Consider the following 17,057-nt stretch of genomic DNA (forward strand, 5'->3'; position numbering starts at 1 on the left):
CTCAATGATTACTTGTGGCGAATAATTTTTACTTGCGTATACTTTCCATGTGTGAGTGGGTTACTTGTACAATTATTTTCCACTTGTGGTTTTTCATTTGTGGTCGGTAAAAATTGGCTCAAATCTATGTAGACTATGTAGAGGCGCTCTACACAAATGATTGGCGTTTATGGCGTTTACTGGGATAATTATAGTTTTCAAGACTAAGCAGAAGCATGCAGACGATTCGTTTATGTTTTTTTAAATGAAATGTAGTGGACAAATGGCATTATGTTAGAGTTTCTTGATTTGGATGATTATACATGAAGTTATTCTTCTTTTTCCTGTAACTTGTCGTTTACCTATATGATTACGTAGTTATCATATATTCTGGAATTGTCCCTGAAATTTTCTACTTTTTTGTGGAAAATGTCGAAATTCAAATTTCACTAAATTTTGACTTCTGTTGATAAATAATTATAACTAGGGTATGTCACAACAGAAATTATTTGTATAGATCAAACTATAAAAACAAATAAATCAATAGAAAAGAGAATGATACGATATTTTTTATTGATTTCTATGTATTTTAGTACTCTTTGTAGCTCAGTGTTTTTATTTTATTTGATTAAGTTAATGAAAAATTGGAGTTTTTCAAGTTTCAATTTGATGAAAAAAGCTGTAGGTGTAATGGGATTAATTCCGAAATAGAAATTCGGCTTGAAATAAATGGATTTGGCAACTCTGTAAATGGTTAACACTACAAAGCTACCGGTCACTGGCGTGTTGCGCATGACTTAAAATTGAAATATTCAAATATGTAAACAATACAACGTATGCAAATCGTGTAAAAGAAACTATATTATTAACTATGTTAATGTCAATGTATAAACGCATTTATAGTAATACTCCAGGAGCTGAGTCTTCATAAGTAAATCCAAGTTTTTCTAAATGGAATTTCTCGATGGAGGTTTGTAGGTGTATAGACTTCGACGTTCTTCAGGTTATTGCTTTTGTTGATATTGATATGTATGTACATTTTGGTGGTTAGGAACTGATCTTTGAAAGTTTTGGTAAATCAGTTTCCGGTTTTTCGAAGTCAAAAGTTAGTTCATTTAATCCACCAATAAATTTTATCACTTCAATTTTGACTACATGATCATTAGAGCAATAAAACTCAATAAAAGTTGTTGAATTCTATTTGTTTTCCTTCTGAGATGTTTTTTGCTTCATTCTCCAAAGCTATGATATTTTTTAATGTATTTAAAATCTTGTATTTTTTCACTTTCTACTATTTCCACCAGAAACTTGGTCGTCAATAGCAGCAGAGTGCAACATAAGTCCCGCACACTGTTTTACTGTGTCATTGGTTTTATTTTTTCGTTTGATTAATACTGAAGTTACTGTCAAATTGGCCAGTTTCTATTAGGTCAAGATTTACTTTGTCCAAGCGCTCCATAAAGAAAAAATAAGCTTCATTGGTATAATAAACTAGAAACGAACAAATTTCATGTGACCAACCCCTCATGTTATATATAAAACTTGGCTTTATTGGTATCAACACCATGAATATTAAACATGCACTGTCAACTGCCGTAAGTAAAATATTTCTATACTAGTATTTGAGAAAGATAAAAGCTTTGGATAAAGTCCATACGGATCCCACCTATTTTTTCATCCGTTAAACTCTTGTGTCACGATGGTGACTAAGTAGAGATGAGTTGTTTTATGCGTATTCCGATAGGAACAAATCAACATTAGCTTATTAATAATTTATATGCATTTTATAGGACAATTGTTCTTACGAGTTTATTATCCAGTTTTCAATAAAAAATCTACTGTCAGAAACTATCGACAATTCGTCCAATCAGCATGTTTTGTACCTGCGCACATCATTAACTACGTTCATGGAAAATTTTCACAGAGAAAAATTCTTGTTCCTACTAATGAAGATTCAGATTGTTTCTAATTACTGAAAAAACAGATGGTGGCTCCTGCACTATAATTAGTTACATATACCGCTTGAATCAATGTATGGAGCGCGTGTATAAATATTTTTTGTCATTTTTATATTTAAATTGCGAAACTGGTATTTAGTAACGTTTAACTAACTTATTAATTAAAAACGTAAGATTGTGCTACTTTGAATAGGTATTAAAGTTTATTCAAACATGTGCTGATTGCTTAATCAAGTTTATGTTTTAACAAGCTAGCCAACAATGTTTAAATTATATTGGAATTACCAACTTAACACTATTAAATATATATGTTTTAAATAATGAAAATGTGTAAATCTACATTAAAATTTGGAGAAAAATCTGCCGAGGCTCTGACATTCCAGATTATTCCATATCGTGTCTCCATCTATGGAATATTGGATACTTTAACCTATAATTCATTCTAATATTGTTTGTACTTCGTATCTCACTCTCAATACAACTCAAAGATTATTTCGATATTTCACCTGTCTCCATTGTCGTTGAAGTTAGACTATCAAGAAATACAATACTTCCTCAGTGCCATGGTTGTATTGACATTGCCCTTCGTTAAGACTTTGTGAAGTCTTGAAGCCGCAGGTGTAGAGTCAATATCTTTGCAGAATTTTCTCAAGCTTTGTTGCTCCGCTTTTCTCATTTCTTTGATGTAGGCAGTGCGTTTTCTGGTGCAGCTCTGTCAGTCCTCAGAACACTTTGCTCTATTAAAGAGGTCCCGTCCCTGAGATCTTGCTCCAGACTCATATGGTGTCTAGCCTTACTGGTCTGGATATGCTCTAAGTTATAGTGTAGATTGGTTTTATATCTTTCCCAATCGGTTTTTCTTAGATACCTACTGATTTCTGGCTCAATGGCTCTCTAGTCTGAATATGATTATGATACATTGTGTATGTAAACGTTATTAGTTGAAATGTATTGCAAAAGTTGTTCACCTCTGGTGTTAGTGTCTTTGCTCCCCCAAACAATGTTTTGCATTTGCATCGCATCCTAGTAGTATTGGTAGCTTCTTTCTCTGGTAGTACTCTACTAGTTTTTACATTTCTGGTGGCGGTACGGTCCCGTTCCCATCGCAGTAGCGGGAGACTATGACAATTTCTTGACGTTTTTTCTTGTATTCGAGCCGTGCTCGAAATAGTACGGGGTCTCTGTTCAGAAATTCTGAAAGACAAAGGTGTTTTATGTCGTTGGGTTTCTTTAGTGAACGCCTGGGTGGTATTTCTGGGTATTTCTTGATGGTCAGGTAGAATTGTTCGTCTATACATACCCTAATGAGCTGACCATTATTTTCGTCCTTTCGATTTCGAACTTCCCATTGTGAGGTGTGAAGTCCCTCATCCTGCGCTGTTATTAGCTGCTGACGCCTCTTTTCTTCCACTTTTTTACTCCTAGAGAGGAACAAAAGTGGCGACTGAGAACAGTCTCAGGGAACGCCCTCGGCAAAATAGCAACTCTCATGATCTTGGCAGCATCTTTTTCCGTTTTTTATTATTTATTGTCTCTATGGTTGTTCCCATAGTCGCATATTTCCAATCGTATCTAACTGTCTTGGTGGCCAGTTTGACGAAATGCAAAGTCTTAAGACTCTCCGTGCACAACTTAGCTACCCTGGGATGGTCCTTCTTCCGTTTGGCTTTTAACCCGGTTGGAAAGATTTCCAGAACCTCACGACCCTAAACATTTGAGGAAAAACTTGAGGTAAAATAAAAATGGCTCGACGAACTCTTAACAGTTTTTGGCTTGTATTGAACTGGCAGGTGTGTGCAGGGTCTACAGCTGCTGTTGTATTATTTCTTGTCTTCGTCTACTTGGCTGATGAATGAGTTCATCATTTTGAAGTAAAAATCAGGCACGTTTGAATTAATTACACGATTTATTTACTGTGCCTGAGAATAAAGCATGAGCGCTGTTTACTTAAGTTCATGGATCAATTCCGTGTTAAAGACCTAATTTTTCAATTCATTTGAAAACCGTATTCGAGTAAGTAAATATGTAGATTATGTTTAACAATGTAAAATTTACACCAGAAATGTGAGTAACAATCAGAAATATTTAGTGTTGCCAAGGCTAAAAAAATATATATAGCAACCCTTGCTAATGTCTAATCGTAATTCGTAGCGACAAAGGTTAAAAAGATACTAATTCCTCGCTCGGACTTTAATCGCTAAACAGATACAGAAGATACAAAAATGAATTTGCTGTTATACATTTTCGATATAAAAAGCTTAATCTTCATAACAAGGAATTTAGAACCAATTCAACAAGGAAAGTAGGATATTAATAAAATCAGAACTGAACTGCTTCGATTTAAATAACTAGAACCTTAGTTGAAAATAACTATAACGTGGTTCGTGTTTGGTTGCTGGAGCTAAGTCAGGCTAGTCCTTCTCTTACTGCTTATAACGGTCGAGGAATCGTCAACAAATCAAGAACACGCGCTCTCAATGCAAAAGTTTTTCATTACTTACTTCATTTTAATTTGAAAATTGATCTAGGTTCAGATTAATTGACAGTAGTAGACTGTTGTTTAACTTAAATTTGCACTTTTAAGATATTACTTATTACATTAAGGCGCTATTATTAAAACCAATTTTCTGTACATTGTTTTTTGAATTACATTGATTGTATGCGCTCAAATAATTTGATCGCTCGTGAATAAATAAAAAAACAAATATCCAATTTCTTTAAAGAAAAGGCGGCTTTTCGTGTCCATTGAACATAATCACTGATTAATGTCACACTGAGATATGAAAACTGCTTAAAACTCAAATCTATTCATTCTGTATCTAATCAAAATGAATGGATTGTAGTTTTCGATACCATGAATGAAGTTTGAACGTACATATATGAAAAAATAATAACATACCTGATTTAAAAATAAATTCTGATACTTTACGTAAAAATAGCAGAAGCAAACAAAAATCCGAATATATATTCATTCAATTTTAGTTTGTTTAACATTGAAAGATTTAACTGATTTCTTTTTAATTTTTGTTGATCTATTTAAAGGAGCTTAGTAATTGTATATACACGAGGAAAACGCGGATGTAAACAGTTAATCAATTAGGAACATCACATTTTATATAAAATTTTCAACGGCAACTTTTCAGTAAAACCATACAGTATATATCTGAAATTTCACAGGCCAACGAAAAATTATTTGTTACAACGTTTGTTTCGTTTCCACGTTTCGTTATAACCTCCTTGTCTTTGGTGTTTTGTTTAAGACAAATCGTTTGTTTAACTCCCCAGTCAATGACCAGGATGTACTCATAACTCTGAAACTAACTCTCGCTGCCTTGGCAGCATTTTTTTACTATGTCATGGTGATAATACACTTTCTACACCAATGTTCTTGCCTTACCATAGTATCCCATTCAAACAAAAAACATAGAAGTCACGCAGCTAACATAAAAGCATACTTCTAATTCAACGTATTATCTACCCATGAGTAGAATAGCCTTTTTTATTTAACAATAAACCAATAACCAACAGGAATACATGCCTATATGTTGCCGTTGTGCAATAAAAGTAATATAAATCAAGAGTTTCTTCTTATACGACGTTTGCCAAAAGTGAAACAGAAGCTAATAAGTTTCAAAGAATGTATTTGATTCGCCCTTAAAGTCTATACATTTCTACATATGCTCAAACCAATTCTGGAAACATTCTTTCCACTTTGAAGCTGATAATATAAACATGGATTCGAGTTTCCAACAACTTCTAAGTTGACAGTGACGGACAAGAATAAGTTAATACGCGATAAATCGAAGAATACGGGCAAAGAGACAAATATTCAATTGTTTGACGTGATTTATGGAAGATGGCATTGTCGTAATGAGAAATGATATGACGTTTTTTGTTCATGGTCATGCAAAACGGTTGTACCTATTGCAGTTTGCGATATCCTAGGAGACGCTTGTATCTGTCTATGAGTCACATGCTGATCTTTTTTAATCATGTTACGCATAGCATCGATATTTCTCGGATTGACAACAGATTGTGGCTTTTTTTCTTGACATTCATTACTGATGGACGCACTACCATTAGGAAATTCTGCAAACTAATTGTAAATAGTCTTTTCTGATGGTGCTCAATAACCAAAAGTTGCACGTAAATATTCTATGCATTTTATTTCAGTAAGGTCTTTTTAAAAATTAAATTATTCAACGTAATTTCCGTTTTTGCACAAACTTGCGTTTGTTAAACGATCAATATCAACAACTTAGTTAATTTCTAAATTGCCACAGGCTTCGCAATAACAATACTGGACAACTCTCGTTTTCAATACCCAGAACACGATTAATCACACATCAAATCATCATTTCATTAAAAAAACACTTAATTTGATAAATTCAATTCTGAAATTTGGACATATGGTAGGTGAGCTTTTCAAATATTATTTTTCAATATATAAAAAGTTTTCCCATCATTGTCCTGTGATTTGTTGTTGAACAAAATTTGTTTCTGTTATATAAATATAAAAGTCGATATCGCATTTTTTCAGTTGCAAAAATGGCAACGCTCAAAACATCAGTTTTATTGCAAAATTATGTGCCTACCTACCTCTAATATGTTCCAAGGTTAACCTCGATATTCAAACCTGAATATGATACTCCCTGCAAATGTCACGTTTTGATACAAATCGGTATTTTTAAATGGATTTCTTTAATAAAACCTCATGACCTCCTATTATTTAATATATGTATCAATTTATACAGGTTCTTTTTTAATAAATTCATAAGAGATTTGGGATTAGTAGTACCAATCACCTTTTCTCGAAAGCATAACGACCAACTATCAGTTTAGTATAAATAAAATATGTTTTCATTTTTGATAATAATAGTCAGAATTATAAGCATCACAAGTGTGTCCATAATCTCTCATTTTAGACATATAAACGCATAAATATTATTAAGGAGACAATAATAGTGAACAACTTAATTAACATACGCAGTGAGAATGGAAAAATATCTATTTACAAGTGCGACAAAGTTAAACTAGTGCGGTATGTATACACAAATGTATATATACACCGGCTCAATTAACCCCGTATAACAATTATCGACAAGTTCGACGCGGAGTCAATTAATTGCGTACAATATCTATCCACAAGTGCGACACGAGAACAATTATTCACGTGCAAGAAATATCCACACAAATGCGACACGGAGTTAATTAACCCCATACAGTAACTACCCACAAGTGCGACACGGGATCAATTAATTGCTTAGATACAGTAATTATCTATATGCGCGACATGGGATCAATTAATCGCGTCCAGTGAATATCCACAAGTGCGAGACCTGGTCAGTTAACCCCGAACATTGAGTATCCACACGGCACATTTTTTTGTTTTTGTGTAAACGCATCCAGAAAATTTATTAATTGAGGCAAAAGTATCTGTTTCCTCACTCTATAAGTTTAATTCATTAATATCACATTGAATTGTACTATCATTTTTGAACAATTACGTTTCCCACGCTCACAAATGAAAAGTTAGAATAAGGGGTGCTACACTGAATTAACTTAAATGATGTTGATAAAAGTTCATCAGCTCCTGTTTTTGTACAAATTCCTCTTTTAATTAGATAATTTTCAGGAGATAATCACTAGTCATTGCTGCTTAATAAACATTATTCAAGAACGTAATATTTATATTAATAGAATGAAATTCTCTATCTCTATCCGATGATTACATCTATTCATTATTGTTACTTAATCATTTTATAGCTCTTCATTTTAACACTACCAAACTTCTCTCTGATTCTTCCTTTATCCGGTGTCTAACAGCAGCGCTTCAATTTAGAAAACACTGCATAATGTCACATTGTGTTGATTCTTGGGTAATCCAAAATTGATACAAACTGTTGTCGCTAAGTATTCTTTGAAAGATTACGAGGATTGTTCTAAAAGTTTCAGACCTGACAAACAAGACATTTTTTCCATAATCGTTTTTATTTTTCAACATATTCTTCTTTGAAGTCTATACACTTTCCAGCTATGTTCTGGCTTTTTAACCCTTCCAAATAATAGTCGCTATCTTTTTCCACCAAATAGGCGATAACGACCTTTTTTGATATGGCTATCACCGAAGGTTCGTTGTCCTGATGGAGCACTTTTTTCAATTATGCAGATGCAGAAAATCCGACTCATTTTGCTTAATCAATAAAGCCTGGAAAATATTGATTCGAATGCACTTCTGGTCTGGGGGTTTGCATCTTCATAAAAATCTTTACGATTCAGTTAATCTCTTAAAGCAAGTGCTAATATATTTCCCGACTTACATTGATAATAGCTGACGGGTTGAGGTCGGAAACTTTTCGAGCAACATAGTATTTAAAATCTGTCCACTGGTTATAAATTTTGTTATAATAATAAATAAATAATTCTCTCGATGACAAAATTGGAGTAACAATTTCTAATATATATATATATGCTTATATCTTGAATTTATGAATAAATATATTCCAGTAAACTGCAAGTACATTTTTGATGATACATAAATTTGAAGATATTTCGTTCCTATAATCGATTTCTATCATTCTTTTCAATTATCCACATACAAAGAATTCACCGCAAATCGTTTTCAAAATTTATTCAATGTATACTGTAATGTATGATTCTATATAAAAAATTCTGATCCTGTTGCAACCAAAAAACGTTATATAAAATATTTTAATAATAAATAAAAATCTCATTACACATAAAAGTAAGTTGAAAAATGTAATAGATTAATATTAGAAGAAGTAAAAATATTTTTTTTTACGTATTACTGCTGAAAAATAGCAAACAATTTTTTAAGCGCGTCGTCGGCCTTTCTCTCACTCATCTTATATATGGAGATGGGAGTGAGATAGAAATCCTTCTCTCTCGAAAGTTTTTGCGACTAGAGAGTAATTTGTTATAACATAAATAAAACATATAAAAAACCAAAATTCTTCAAATCTATTTAGGTTAATTTGATTAAGATAGTTGAAATATTGGATAAAAAATATAAAAAAAATTAATTCATTGCAAAAAATGCGTTTTTTTCTGGCTTATTCAGTTTTTCGTTGTTTAAACAATAACATCAAAAGATATCAAGTGTCATCTTACACGTTTATAATCAGGAACACCTCCCGGACATTTAAAAAAAAAATTACGACTTGAAACAATTTTACAAACTATTCCCTATAAATCTATCACAAAGTTTGATTATATTTTACTCAATTTATTAATGTTTGTAGCCATGTCGATCAATATTTTCTTCCATATAATTCCAAAGAGAAAACTATTTAGATATTAAACTAGTGTTTTGGGAGGCTGCTGAAGAAATAATTTTATTATTTGGTAGTATTTGTCACAAAATTTCACGTTTATTAACAGCGCAACCATCTCGCCGTACAAAAAATCTTCGAAGATAGCAGAACGTTATAGAACTTTTGCAATCATTAGCTCTTATTATTGTTTCAAATATGTATTTTCTGGTAAATTAACATTTAACCAAAAAGAGTTCATCAAAAGTGGATAATACCCTAGGATATCATTTATTTTATGGTGGTAAATGATGGTGAAGACTTTCAGATTTTTTTGCTCTGGTAAAATATTTCCTATAAAATGTACATTAATCTATCGATTTTAAAGTGTATTGTGGTCTAATTTTCACACTTTCCTTTTCCTAATATATAAAACTTGACTAATACCTGAAGAAGAAGTACATACCAGGATAAATATTGAAATTACTATTTTCTAAATGAACAAAATAGAAAGAGGCCTCATAATTTTGCCAATTTTTATTTTTTATTGTAGTGTACGAACGATTTATCAGACGTTAATCTCATATTTCGATTTTATCGTATCTCTACAAATAACTCATGTTGTGAATAAATTAAATTTCGTTACAACCGTAACTGATTTATGAATTTATATCCATAGGAAAAAACCGATTTGTAAACTTGACTCGTTTTAAAAATGATGCAATATCCACAAAAAACTTCTGGTATTTTCATATTGACTTTATTATAAGTAAGTCTAATGTGCAAATTGATTCTTAAACCAGTAACGTCCGTTAAATGGATAAAATTTCTTGGAAGAATAGTCGCTAATGAATTAGTCAATTAAAAGAAATAAAAGTGTTTACTAGTTAAGGAATTTAATTTGAGCTATTTGATAGAGAAAGTGCTTTGATATAAGATACACAGATAACTTTGATTTTCTGAAACTATTGCTGATATTCATACTGAATACACTTCATCAACACTCACAATAACACCATCTGACGGGTGTTTCGATAACAAAGTTATCGTCTTCAGTCCAGTTTATGTTCAGTCTTTGACGTCAGATAGTGTAATTGTGAGTATTGGTGCAGCGATAGCGTAAACCGTGTGTTCAGTATAAAACGCACAAGCTTTGCTTCAGTGACTGTATTAGTTGAAATCTCTACCTCTCGTGGAGACAAAATTGGAGAATATAATGGATATTACTAATTTGAAGTCCTAAGTATTGAGGCTGCTGCTAATGCGAATTTGTAACCGGGTACGTTATTCTGATGCAAGACAACATCTTTGCCCAGGCGTTTCACTTTTATCGCTTCACGTAATTTTGCAACTGGCATTATAAGCAACTGTCATTGTGACCCCCTTTTGCAGGTAATCTACAAACATAGGTCTTAATCATCCCATTCTATTTCTTATTCTCCATTTTGGTACCCATCGTGTGGAAAATTAATGTTGAGATCAGTAAATGTACTACGTACTATGAAATACCACTGTCTCCCAACTATTTGTTTAATAATCTTTCGAGGCTTTTACAACAAGAGATCAGGCACATTTTTAACATTTTCGTATGGGTACGCCCTTTGCATCTTCGTCTGTTCGCGACTTAATACCACATTTAAACTGATGATACCATTTTTTGACTATGTCATATGATACTGCAGATTCCTTTGATATATCCACCAAAACTTTTTGTGGTATTAACACTTTCAAACCCAATTATGTAATCCCCACGCGTTACTGGATACAGTCCATTTTGATACTAAGATGAGATTCTCGAATTTGGGCTTTTGTCAATTTCTGGCGTAAGTCTATGCCTAAAAGGTTGAATCAGTTTCGAATGAATCCGGTTAAACGGAGATGAGTGAGACTAATTCCGGTTTCCAACTAGTGGAAAACTTCTCCAGAAAGTAGATTAGAGATATATTTTTTTGTCTACTAAGTAAATTTAAACCTTATTTTTTTGTTTATTTATATATTTTAAATGTACATATATATTGCTTTGAAGTAAATCACATTAAAATATGAGAACTGTTAGATTTTTCTGGCTGGAGTTCAAGTATATAATGCAACTATAATTTATTTTCTACATCAGTAATTGCGACAATAAATCATTGCTCACCTAATGCAGTTAATTCATACAATAATTATTTAATTCATAGTTGAACTATTGAAAAATGGCTTACTTTAAATCTTTGTCGTTGTTCAACATAATAACGTCTGTTAACGATATGTATGTATGGGTAATTCGATACTAACCGTTAGTGTGATCATCAAACCATTAAAAATATTGCTATAAATAGCCAACAAGAATATGATCACCACGAATTATAGAGTAATATTTGAATATATACGAGTATGCCATCAAAATGTTCTTATTTATTTAAAAAAATAGTTGATTAACTTGGTTTCTGAAACAAATAATGTATTATTTTAGAGATTTGTGTTCAAAACTGGAATATATTATGGTCATAATTTCGTAAAGACAAATGGACACAGTTTTTCTGTGAGTAATTTGTGGAATACCAACTCGTTTTGAGACAACAATGATATTAATCTGACACTAAATATTAAAAGACATTCAAATACAATGTAGGTTTATAATTAATACAGAATTCTTTCTAATCAGTCTATGATATTGCTGACTTAATTGTCAAACGTGGTTTTTTTTCACAATATTAACCTCGACAAATTAATAGTCAATTACAGAAAAAACTTGGGCATTTGCCAAGATCATACATAGACCAGCTATTCTTAATACTAAGAATCTTTATTTACTCGTCTACACACTTCAACTTGTACAATTTTAATTTTAGAAGCATTTTACTCAAATTTATCTTTAGGGACAAGACGAAGACCGTGTTTTTATATTATGATAAATACGAGTTCTGATAATTTGCTCTGTCCCACTTACAATAAGAAATTTACAAAGATATTCCTATTTACCGATGTATGTATGTTGTAATTATTGTGTAATGTACCCTGTAATTTACATCTAATCTATTGATTTCACTACCAACCGACTTCAGGTTATAGATTCTTTGGATTATATTTGCCTGCCTCAACCCCTGTAGATTATTGCAATAACTTCTTTTCTAATGTGTTCCACAAGAGGGCCATTGGAAGGGTTTATCCGTCCCTACTTCGGCAAGTCTTAACTACTTCATTTCCCTCCACTTTAGTGTATCCCAGAACCCATTGAAGGTTGCATTATCCTGATGTAAAATAACATATTTGCGCAACTTTTTCTGACGTTTTTCTTTTATTGCTTGACCTGAAATTGTGCTGTCTCTTTTTTATAGGTAATCTACTAAAATTACGTTTGAGCATCACAAAATACCGTAACAAAATACTGACGGTAATGAACCTTGATGTTTCCACTCCTTACACTGAAGTTTGATCTCTTCATCATAGTAATGGATTGATGACTTATATCTAGCTACTAATCTTGAAAGAACATTTTCTTTGTCTTGTCTAAACTGCATTAAAAGACTCTACCATATTTAACCTCCCGATACCATCTTCTCACTATATCATATCACTTTGTAGAATCCCCAAGGATATTCACCAAAACTTTGTGATCAACTCTTTCAAGTATTTGATCACCGCGCATTTCTCCACACGAATAATTTACATACTGATACTCTCGTATGCGGACTTCTACTGTATGCAGACTCTAATAGGTTGAGACAATAGGAGTCAGCCCTCGAATGTTGATTTTACTCAACTCAACCATTTCTTGTTGTTTTCATTCTTTCCGTGTCAAGCAAGTTTTCAAGATACTACCGTTATGCTTCAATATCTCAATCTAATTTTATTTTGTACCTTATATTTGTTGTTTGTTTCTATGGACATTTGCACGTAACTGAAAGTTTTTGTTAAAAATCACTCCGTTTTTTGCCGTCAAAACATATTTTCTACTTCATTTGTAAAATACTTGAATTTAAATTTAACTATAATTCATTTTTGTCATTGAGAGAGTGAGAGAGAGAGAGAGAGAGAGAGAGAGAGAGAGAGAGAGAGAGAGAGACAAAAAATCCTTTACACATTATTCTAAAACCGTCTGAATATTTAAACTGTTCGTGTTGCTTACAAATTAAAGGTAAGGTAACCTTGAGTTAAATTATGAGTGCGCGGTTAGTGTACTATCTATTATCTATAAATTGAAATAAATCATAAAACTGGGTAAGTTAAGGTGACATGGCGAGAAGAAATTGCTAAAACAACCAATTTTTCGAATACATCCTAGTATTAATTGAATAATTTTTATTAATCCGAAAAAGATAGTTGTTATACTTAGAAGTCTATGAACTTTGGTTAAATGTCTTCGACTTTTAATTCGAATCTAAATTCTTTTTTCGTTTCATTTTAATCTGCAAGCAAACTTTTCTTTCATTCGCTGTTAGAGCGAATATTTACGAAAAGATTTCGTTTCAAGTCTAAGAAGAAAATGAAATGTGGACTCTAGTAATTTTGTTGCTGAAGAATTTTAAGGAATCATTATAACTAAAAACATAATTTAAACCAAACTAAATTTACGACGCAGGAAGTATATAAAAATGTAGCATTGATTAAATGTGGCAATATGTTGGTCCAGTTAAAACATAATTTTATTTATAGTCAATAAAAAAACGTCTTTTACATAATATTGTAACAATTAATTTGGATTTACATGATTCAATATTAGGACGTTAATCAGAGACGTGCTTAAATCCGCTTTGAAAGCTGGAAAAAGGATACCAATAAGTATCTTGAAACAAAATAAAAATCGATTATTCTGTTTGCAATTCCCTTAAATTGCAATATTTTTTTGTCTTTCTCGGGTAGATTGATAATGTTTTCCCATTTATGAGTTCGTATCGTAAAGCTTCTTTCTTTTTGATTTCGTCCTCAATTTATTTCAATGACAATGCTTTCTTTGTTTGTTCCATTTGTCAACTATAAATGGTCGTATCATATTTTTTTGATTGATTAGAGCTAAAAACACGTATAGTTATGAAAATATCCATACTTTTTCGTTAAATATATTAGGTGAGCTGAAAAGTTCGTAGGCTGGCACATAGCTACTGGTATTAAATCCATTTTATTTCCAGTTAGCCTTAATCTTCAAAAGACACGTGTATCAATTTGACAGCTGTCGTACTATTAGTTTGTGACTTTAGCATTTTGATAGAAGCATCTTTTGTGTATAAAATGTAATTTCGTGTGTTAATATAGCCGTGCTTTTTTGCATAAAAAAATCTATCGAAGGCTTGGCCTGATAAATATTATTCGGACTTTTCTCTGGGAGAATCAACCGTTGACAAGTGGTTTACTAAGTTTAAACGAGACTAAATGAGCATCGAGGCCGATACACACAGTAAAGTGAAGCTGATTTCAATGAATGTTTGTGTATGGGAAAGCTTTGTTCAAAGTGGGTGACGCGCGAGCACACAATCCACCAAAAACAACAATAAATTGATTATTCTGAGCACTGTTTGGATCTGTTCAATCGTGATTCGATCGTGATGAGTACATGATGAGCCAACTCCAAAGCGTGGAAATGCGTAAAAGTCTATTTGAAGATTAAAACTATGGTAAAACTGGATGAATTGTGCTTCGAATTGCTTCCGTATCCACCATATTCTCCAGATCTGGCCACCAGCAATTTTTTTCTTGTTCTCATATCACAAGAGTATACTTGTTGGACAGATATTGCGCTGATGAAGAAGTTATCACCAAAACGGAAACCTATTTTAATGCTAAAGACAAACCGTATTATAAAAGTGGCATCAAAAAATTGTATAACCGCTATAATCGTTTAAGACAACTATATAGAACAATAAAATCAAATTCTATATAAAAAAGAGTTTTTTTATGCTAGCCACGGACTTTTCAGTGCACTTGTTATATTACCAGAGTACCAATTTGTAAAATTCAATTCATTATAATTACTCGGAGAAACTTTCAGTTAAATTCGAGTTAACCTTAAGGTTTTGTTTACTTTCACGATTTCAGTTAGTTTTAATCTTAAATACCGTCATTTGATTTACGCCTCCTTCATTATTGTATTTCATTCAGTAGCGGAGGTGTAAACAAAACGTTTATGTAATAAATGTGTTTCGTACCAAGTGAGTGGGAAAAATATATTTTGCATATAAATCGCTGGTTTTTTCCATTTTAAATATTCAATATTGCACGACAAACTCTGTGATAACCTAGATAAAAAGTTAATCAGCAAATGTAATTTGCTAAAAACTACCTTAACTAATGTAATATTAAGTAATCTTTAGAAAATTAGTAACTCCATTATCATTTTTTTTTTCTATAATAAATACTGCTTTAATTATTTTTTTATTACATCGGTTTTTAAACTATGTGAGTGATTTGTCGTAAATATGTTTAGTTTGGATTGATTTATAGAGGTTTTCCACTGCCATTTTTTATTATATTATGTATTTCCCATACAAGTAAACTAACATTATTTGAATTTCGTAGTGGCGACGTCGACTTGGAACGGCATCCAGCTTTTTCAAACACCGATTCAGGAAGCTCCTCAAATTCCAGTATATCCTGCAAGTAAGTTCCTCGAAGCTTTTACTACTAAATTTATTCGATTTGGTAGAAAGTTAATACGAATAAACATGACTATCGTTTGCAAAATTTGAAACACGAACTTAAAAATGTTTCGCACACCTGCTATAAGAGGAACTTTTAGATAAAACAAAAAATTTTACACCTGCTTCCATATCTATTCGCATATTTTACAGTCATAAATTTTTTTTCTTCAGTGATATCCCCCTACAAGGTGATTAATAACATAGCATTTCTATTACCTTCGAAAATTTAAGCAAAAAACTTGAAATTTTTAAAATTCCATGCAATCAAATCATATTTCTTATTTCTTAGACCTTTTGATATATTAGTGCATCTAAATGTTCTTGATTGTCAAATTTCTATATAAATTTGAGAAAAAAAATTAAAACTCAATTTTAGTTACACATTGCATCTTCGACATAAGTGAGTTGAGATAATTTTGTTATCTGAGCATTATTTTACATTGACAATCACTAAATTTTGTCACATGAATGAAGAAATACCCCGGATAAAGATAATCAAAGTGAATTTTTTGTGTTATACGAGGATATATTGAAAAATTCTTAGCTTACTATAGAACCAAACAAAATTTCAATGTCAAAATATTTTATTACTCAACAAGTTCTCCTCTTGATTGGATACATTTATTACAACGAACCTGCAACTTCACTAGACGTTTAAAAAAAATTGTTTCTTTTTGCTCTGCAAACCACACCTCGACAGCTTTTATTAGTTTCTCGTTGGAAAGAAATTTACGACGTTTCAAACTTTTTTTTAGTTGAGGAAAGAGATGATAGTCGGACGGAGCCAATTCTGGTGAATAAGGGGGGTGTTCTAGTAATTCAAACCCTAAATCACGAATTTTTTGCATGGCAACATGATATTGGTGTGCAGGGGCGTTGTCCTGCAAAAACAAAACACCTTTGGGTAGCTTTCCGCGTCTTTTCTCTTTAATTTTTTTCCCGTAGAATGGTCAGTAATGTCGAATAGTAATCTCCACTTATTGTTCTACCCTTATCCAAAAAATAAATCATGATTACTCCATGGTAATCCCAAAAAACTGAAGCATGAACTTTTCAAGCAGATTTTTGGACACGAAACTTCTTAGGTCTTGGAGAACCAGAGTGTCGCCAATCCATCGATTGTTGCTTTGTCTCTTGATCGTAAATATGTACCCAAGTCTCATTCATAGGAACAATTCGGTTTAAGAAGTCTACATCGTTTTCAAATCGAGCACGGATCGAACGCGATGCTT

The 17,057-nt window shown here is 32.1% G+C and overlaps 1 protein-coding gene across 5 annotated transcripts in view; it reads left to right on the top strand.

Moving 5' to 3' along the window:
* Positions 1–17,057, top strand: part of LOC130890798 (rho guanine nucleotide exchange factor 12) — a 234,869-nt gene that overhangs the window by 174,470 nt on the left and 43,342 nt on the right. For all 5 annotated transcript variants that reach the window (XM_057795119.1, XM_057795122.1, XM_057795120.1 and 2 more), the window contains one exon: positions 15,704–15,784. In XM_057795119.1, the coding sequence (XP_057651102.1) occupies positions 15,704–15,784 (81 nt within the window). The remainder of the gene's footprint in view (positions 1–15,703; positions 15,785–17,057) is intronic.

The sequence above is a fragment of the Diorhabda carinulata genome, chromosome 2, assembly GCF_026250575.1.
Source record: "Diorhabda carinulata isolate Delta chromosome 2, icDioCari1.1, whole genome shotgun sequence".
NCBI lineage: Eukaryota > Metazoa > Arthropoda > Insecta > Coleoptera > Chrysomelidae > Diorhabda > Diorhabda carinulata.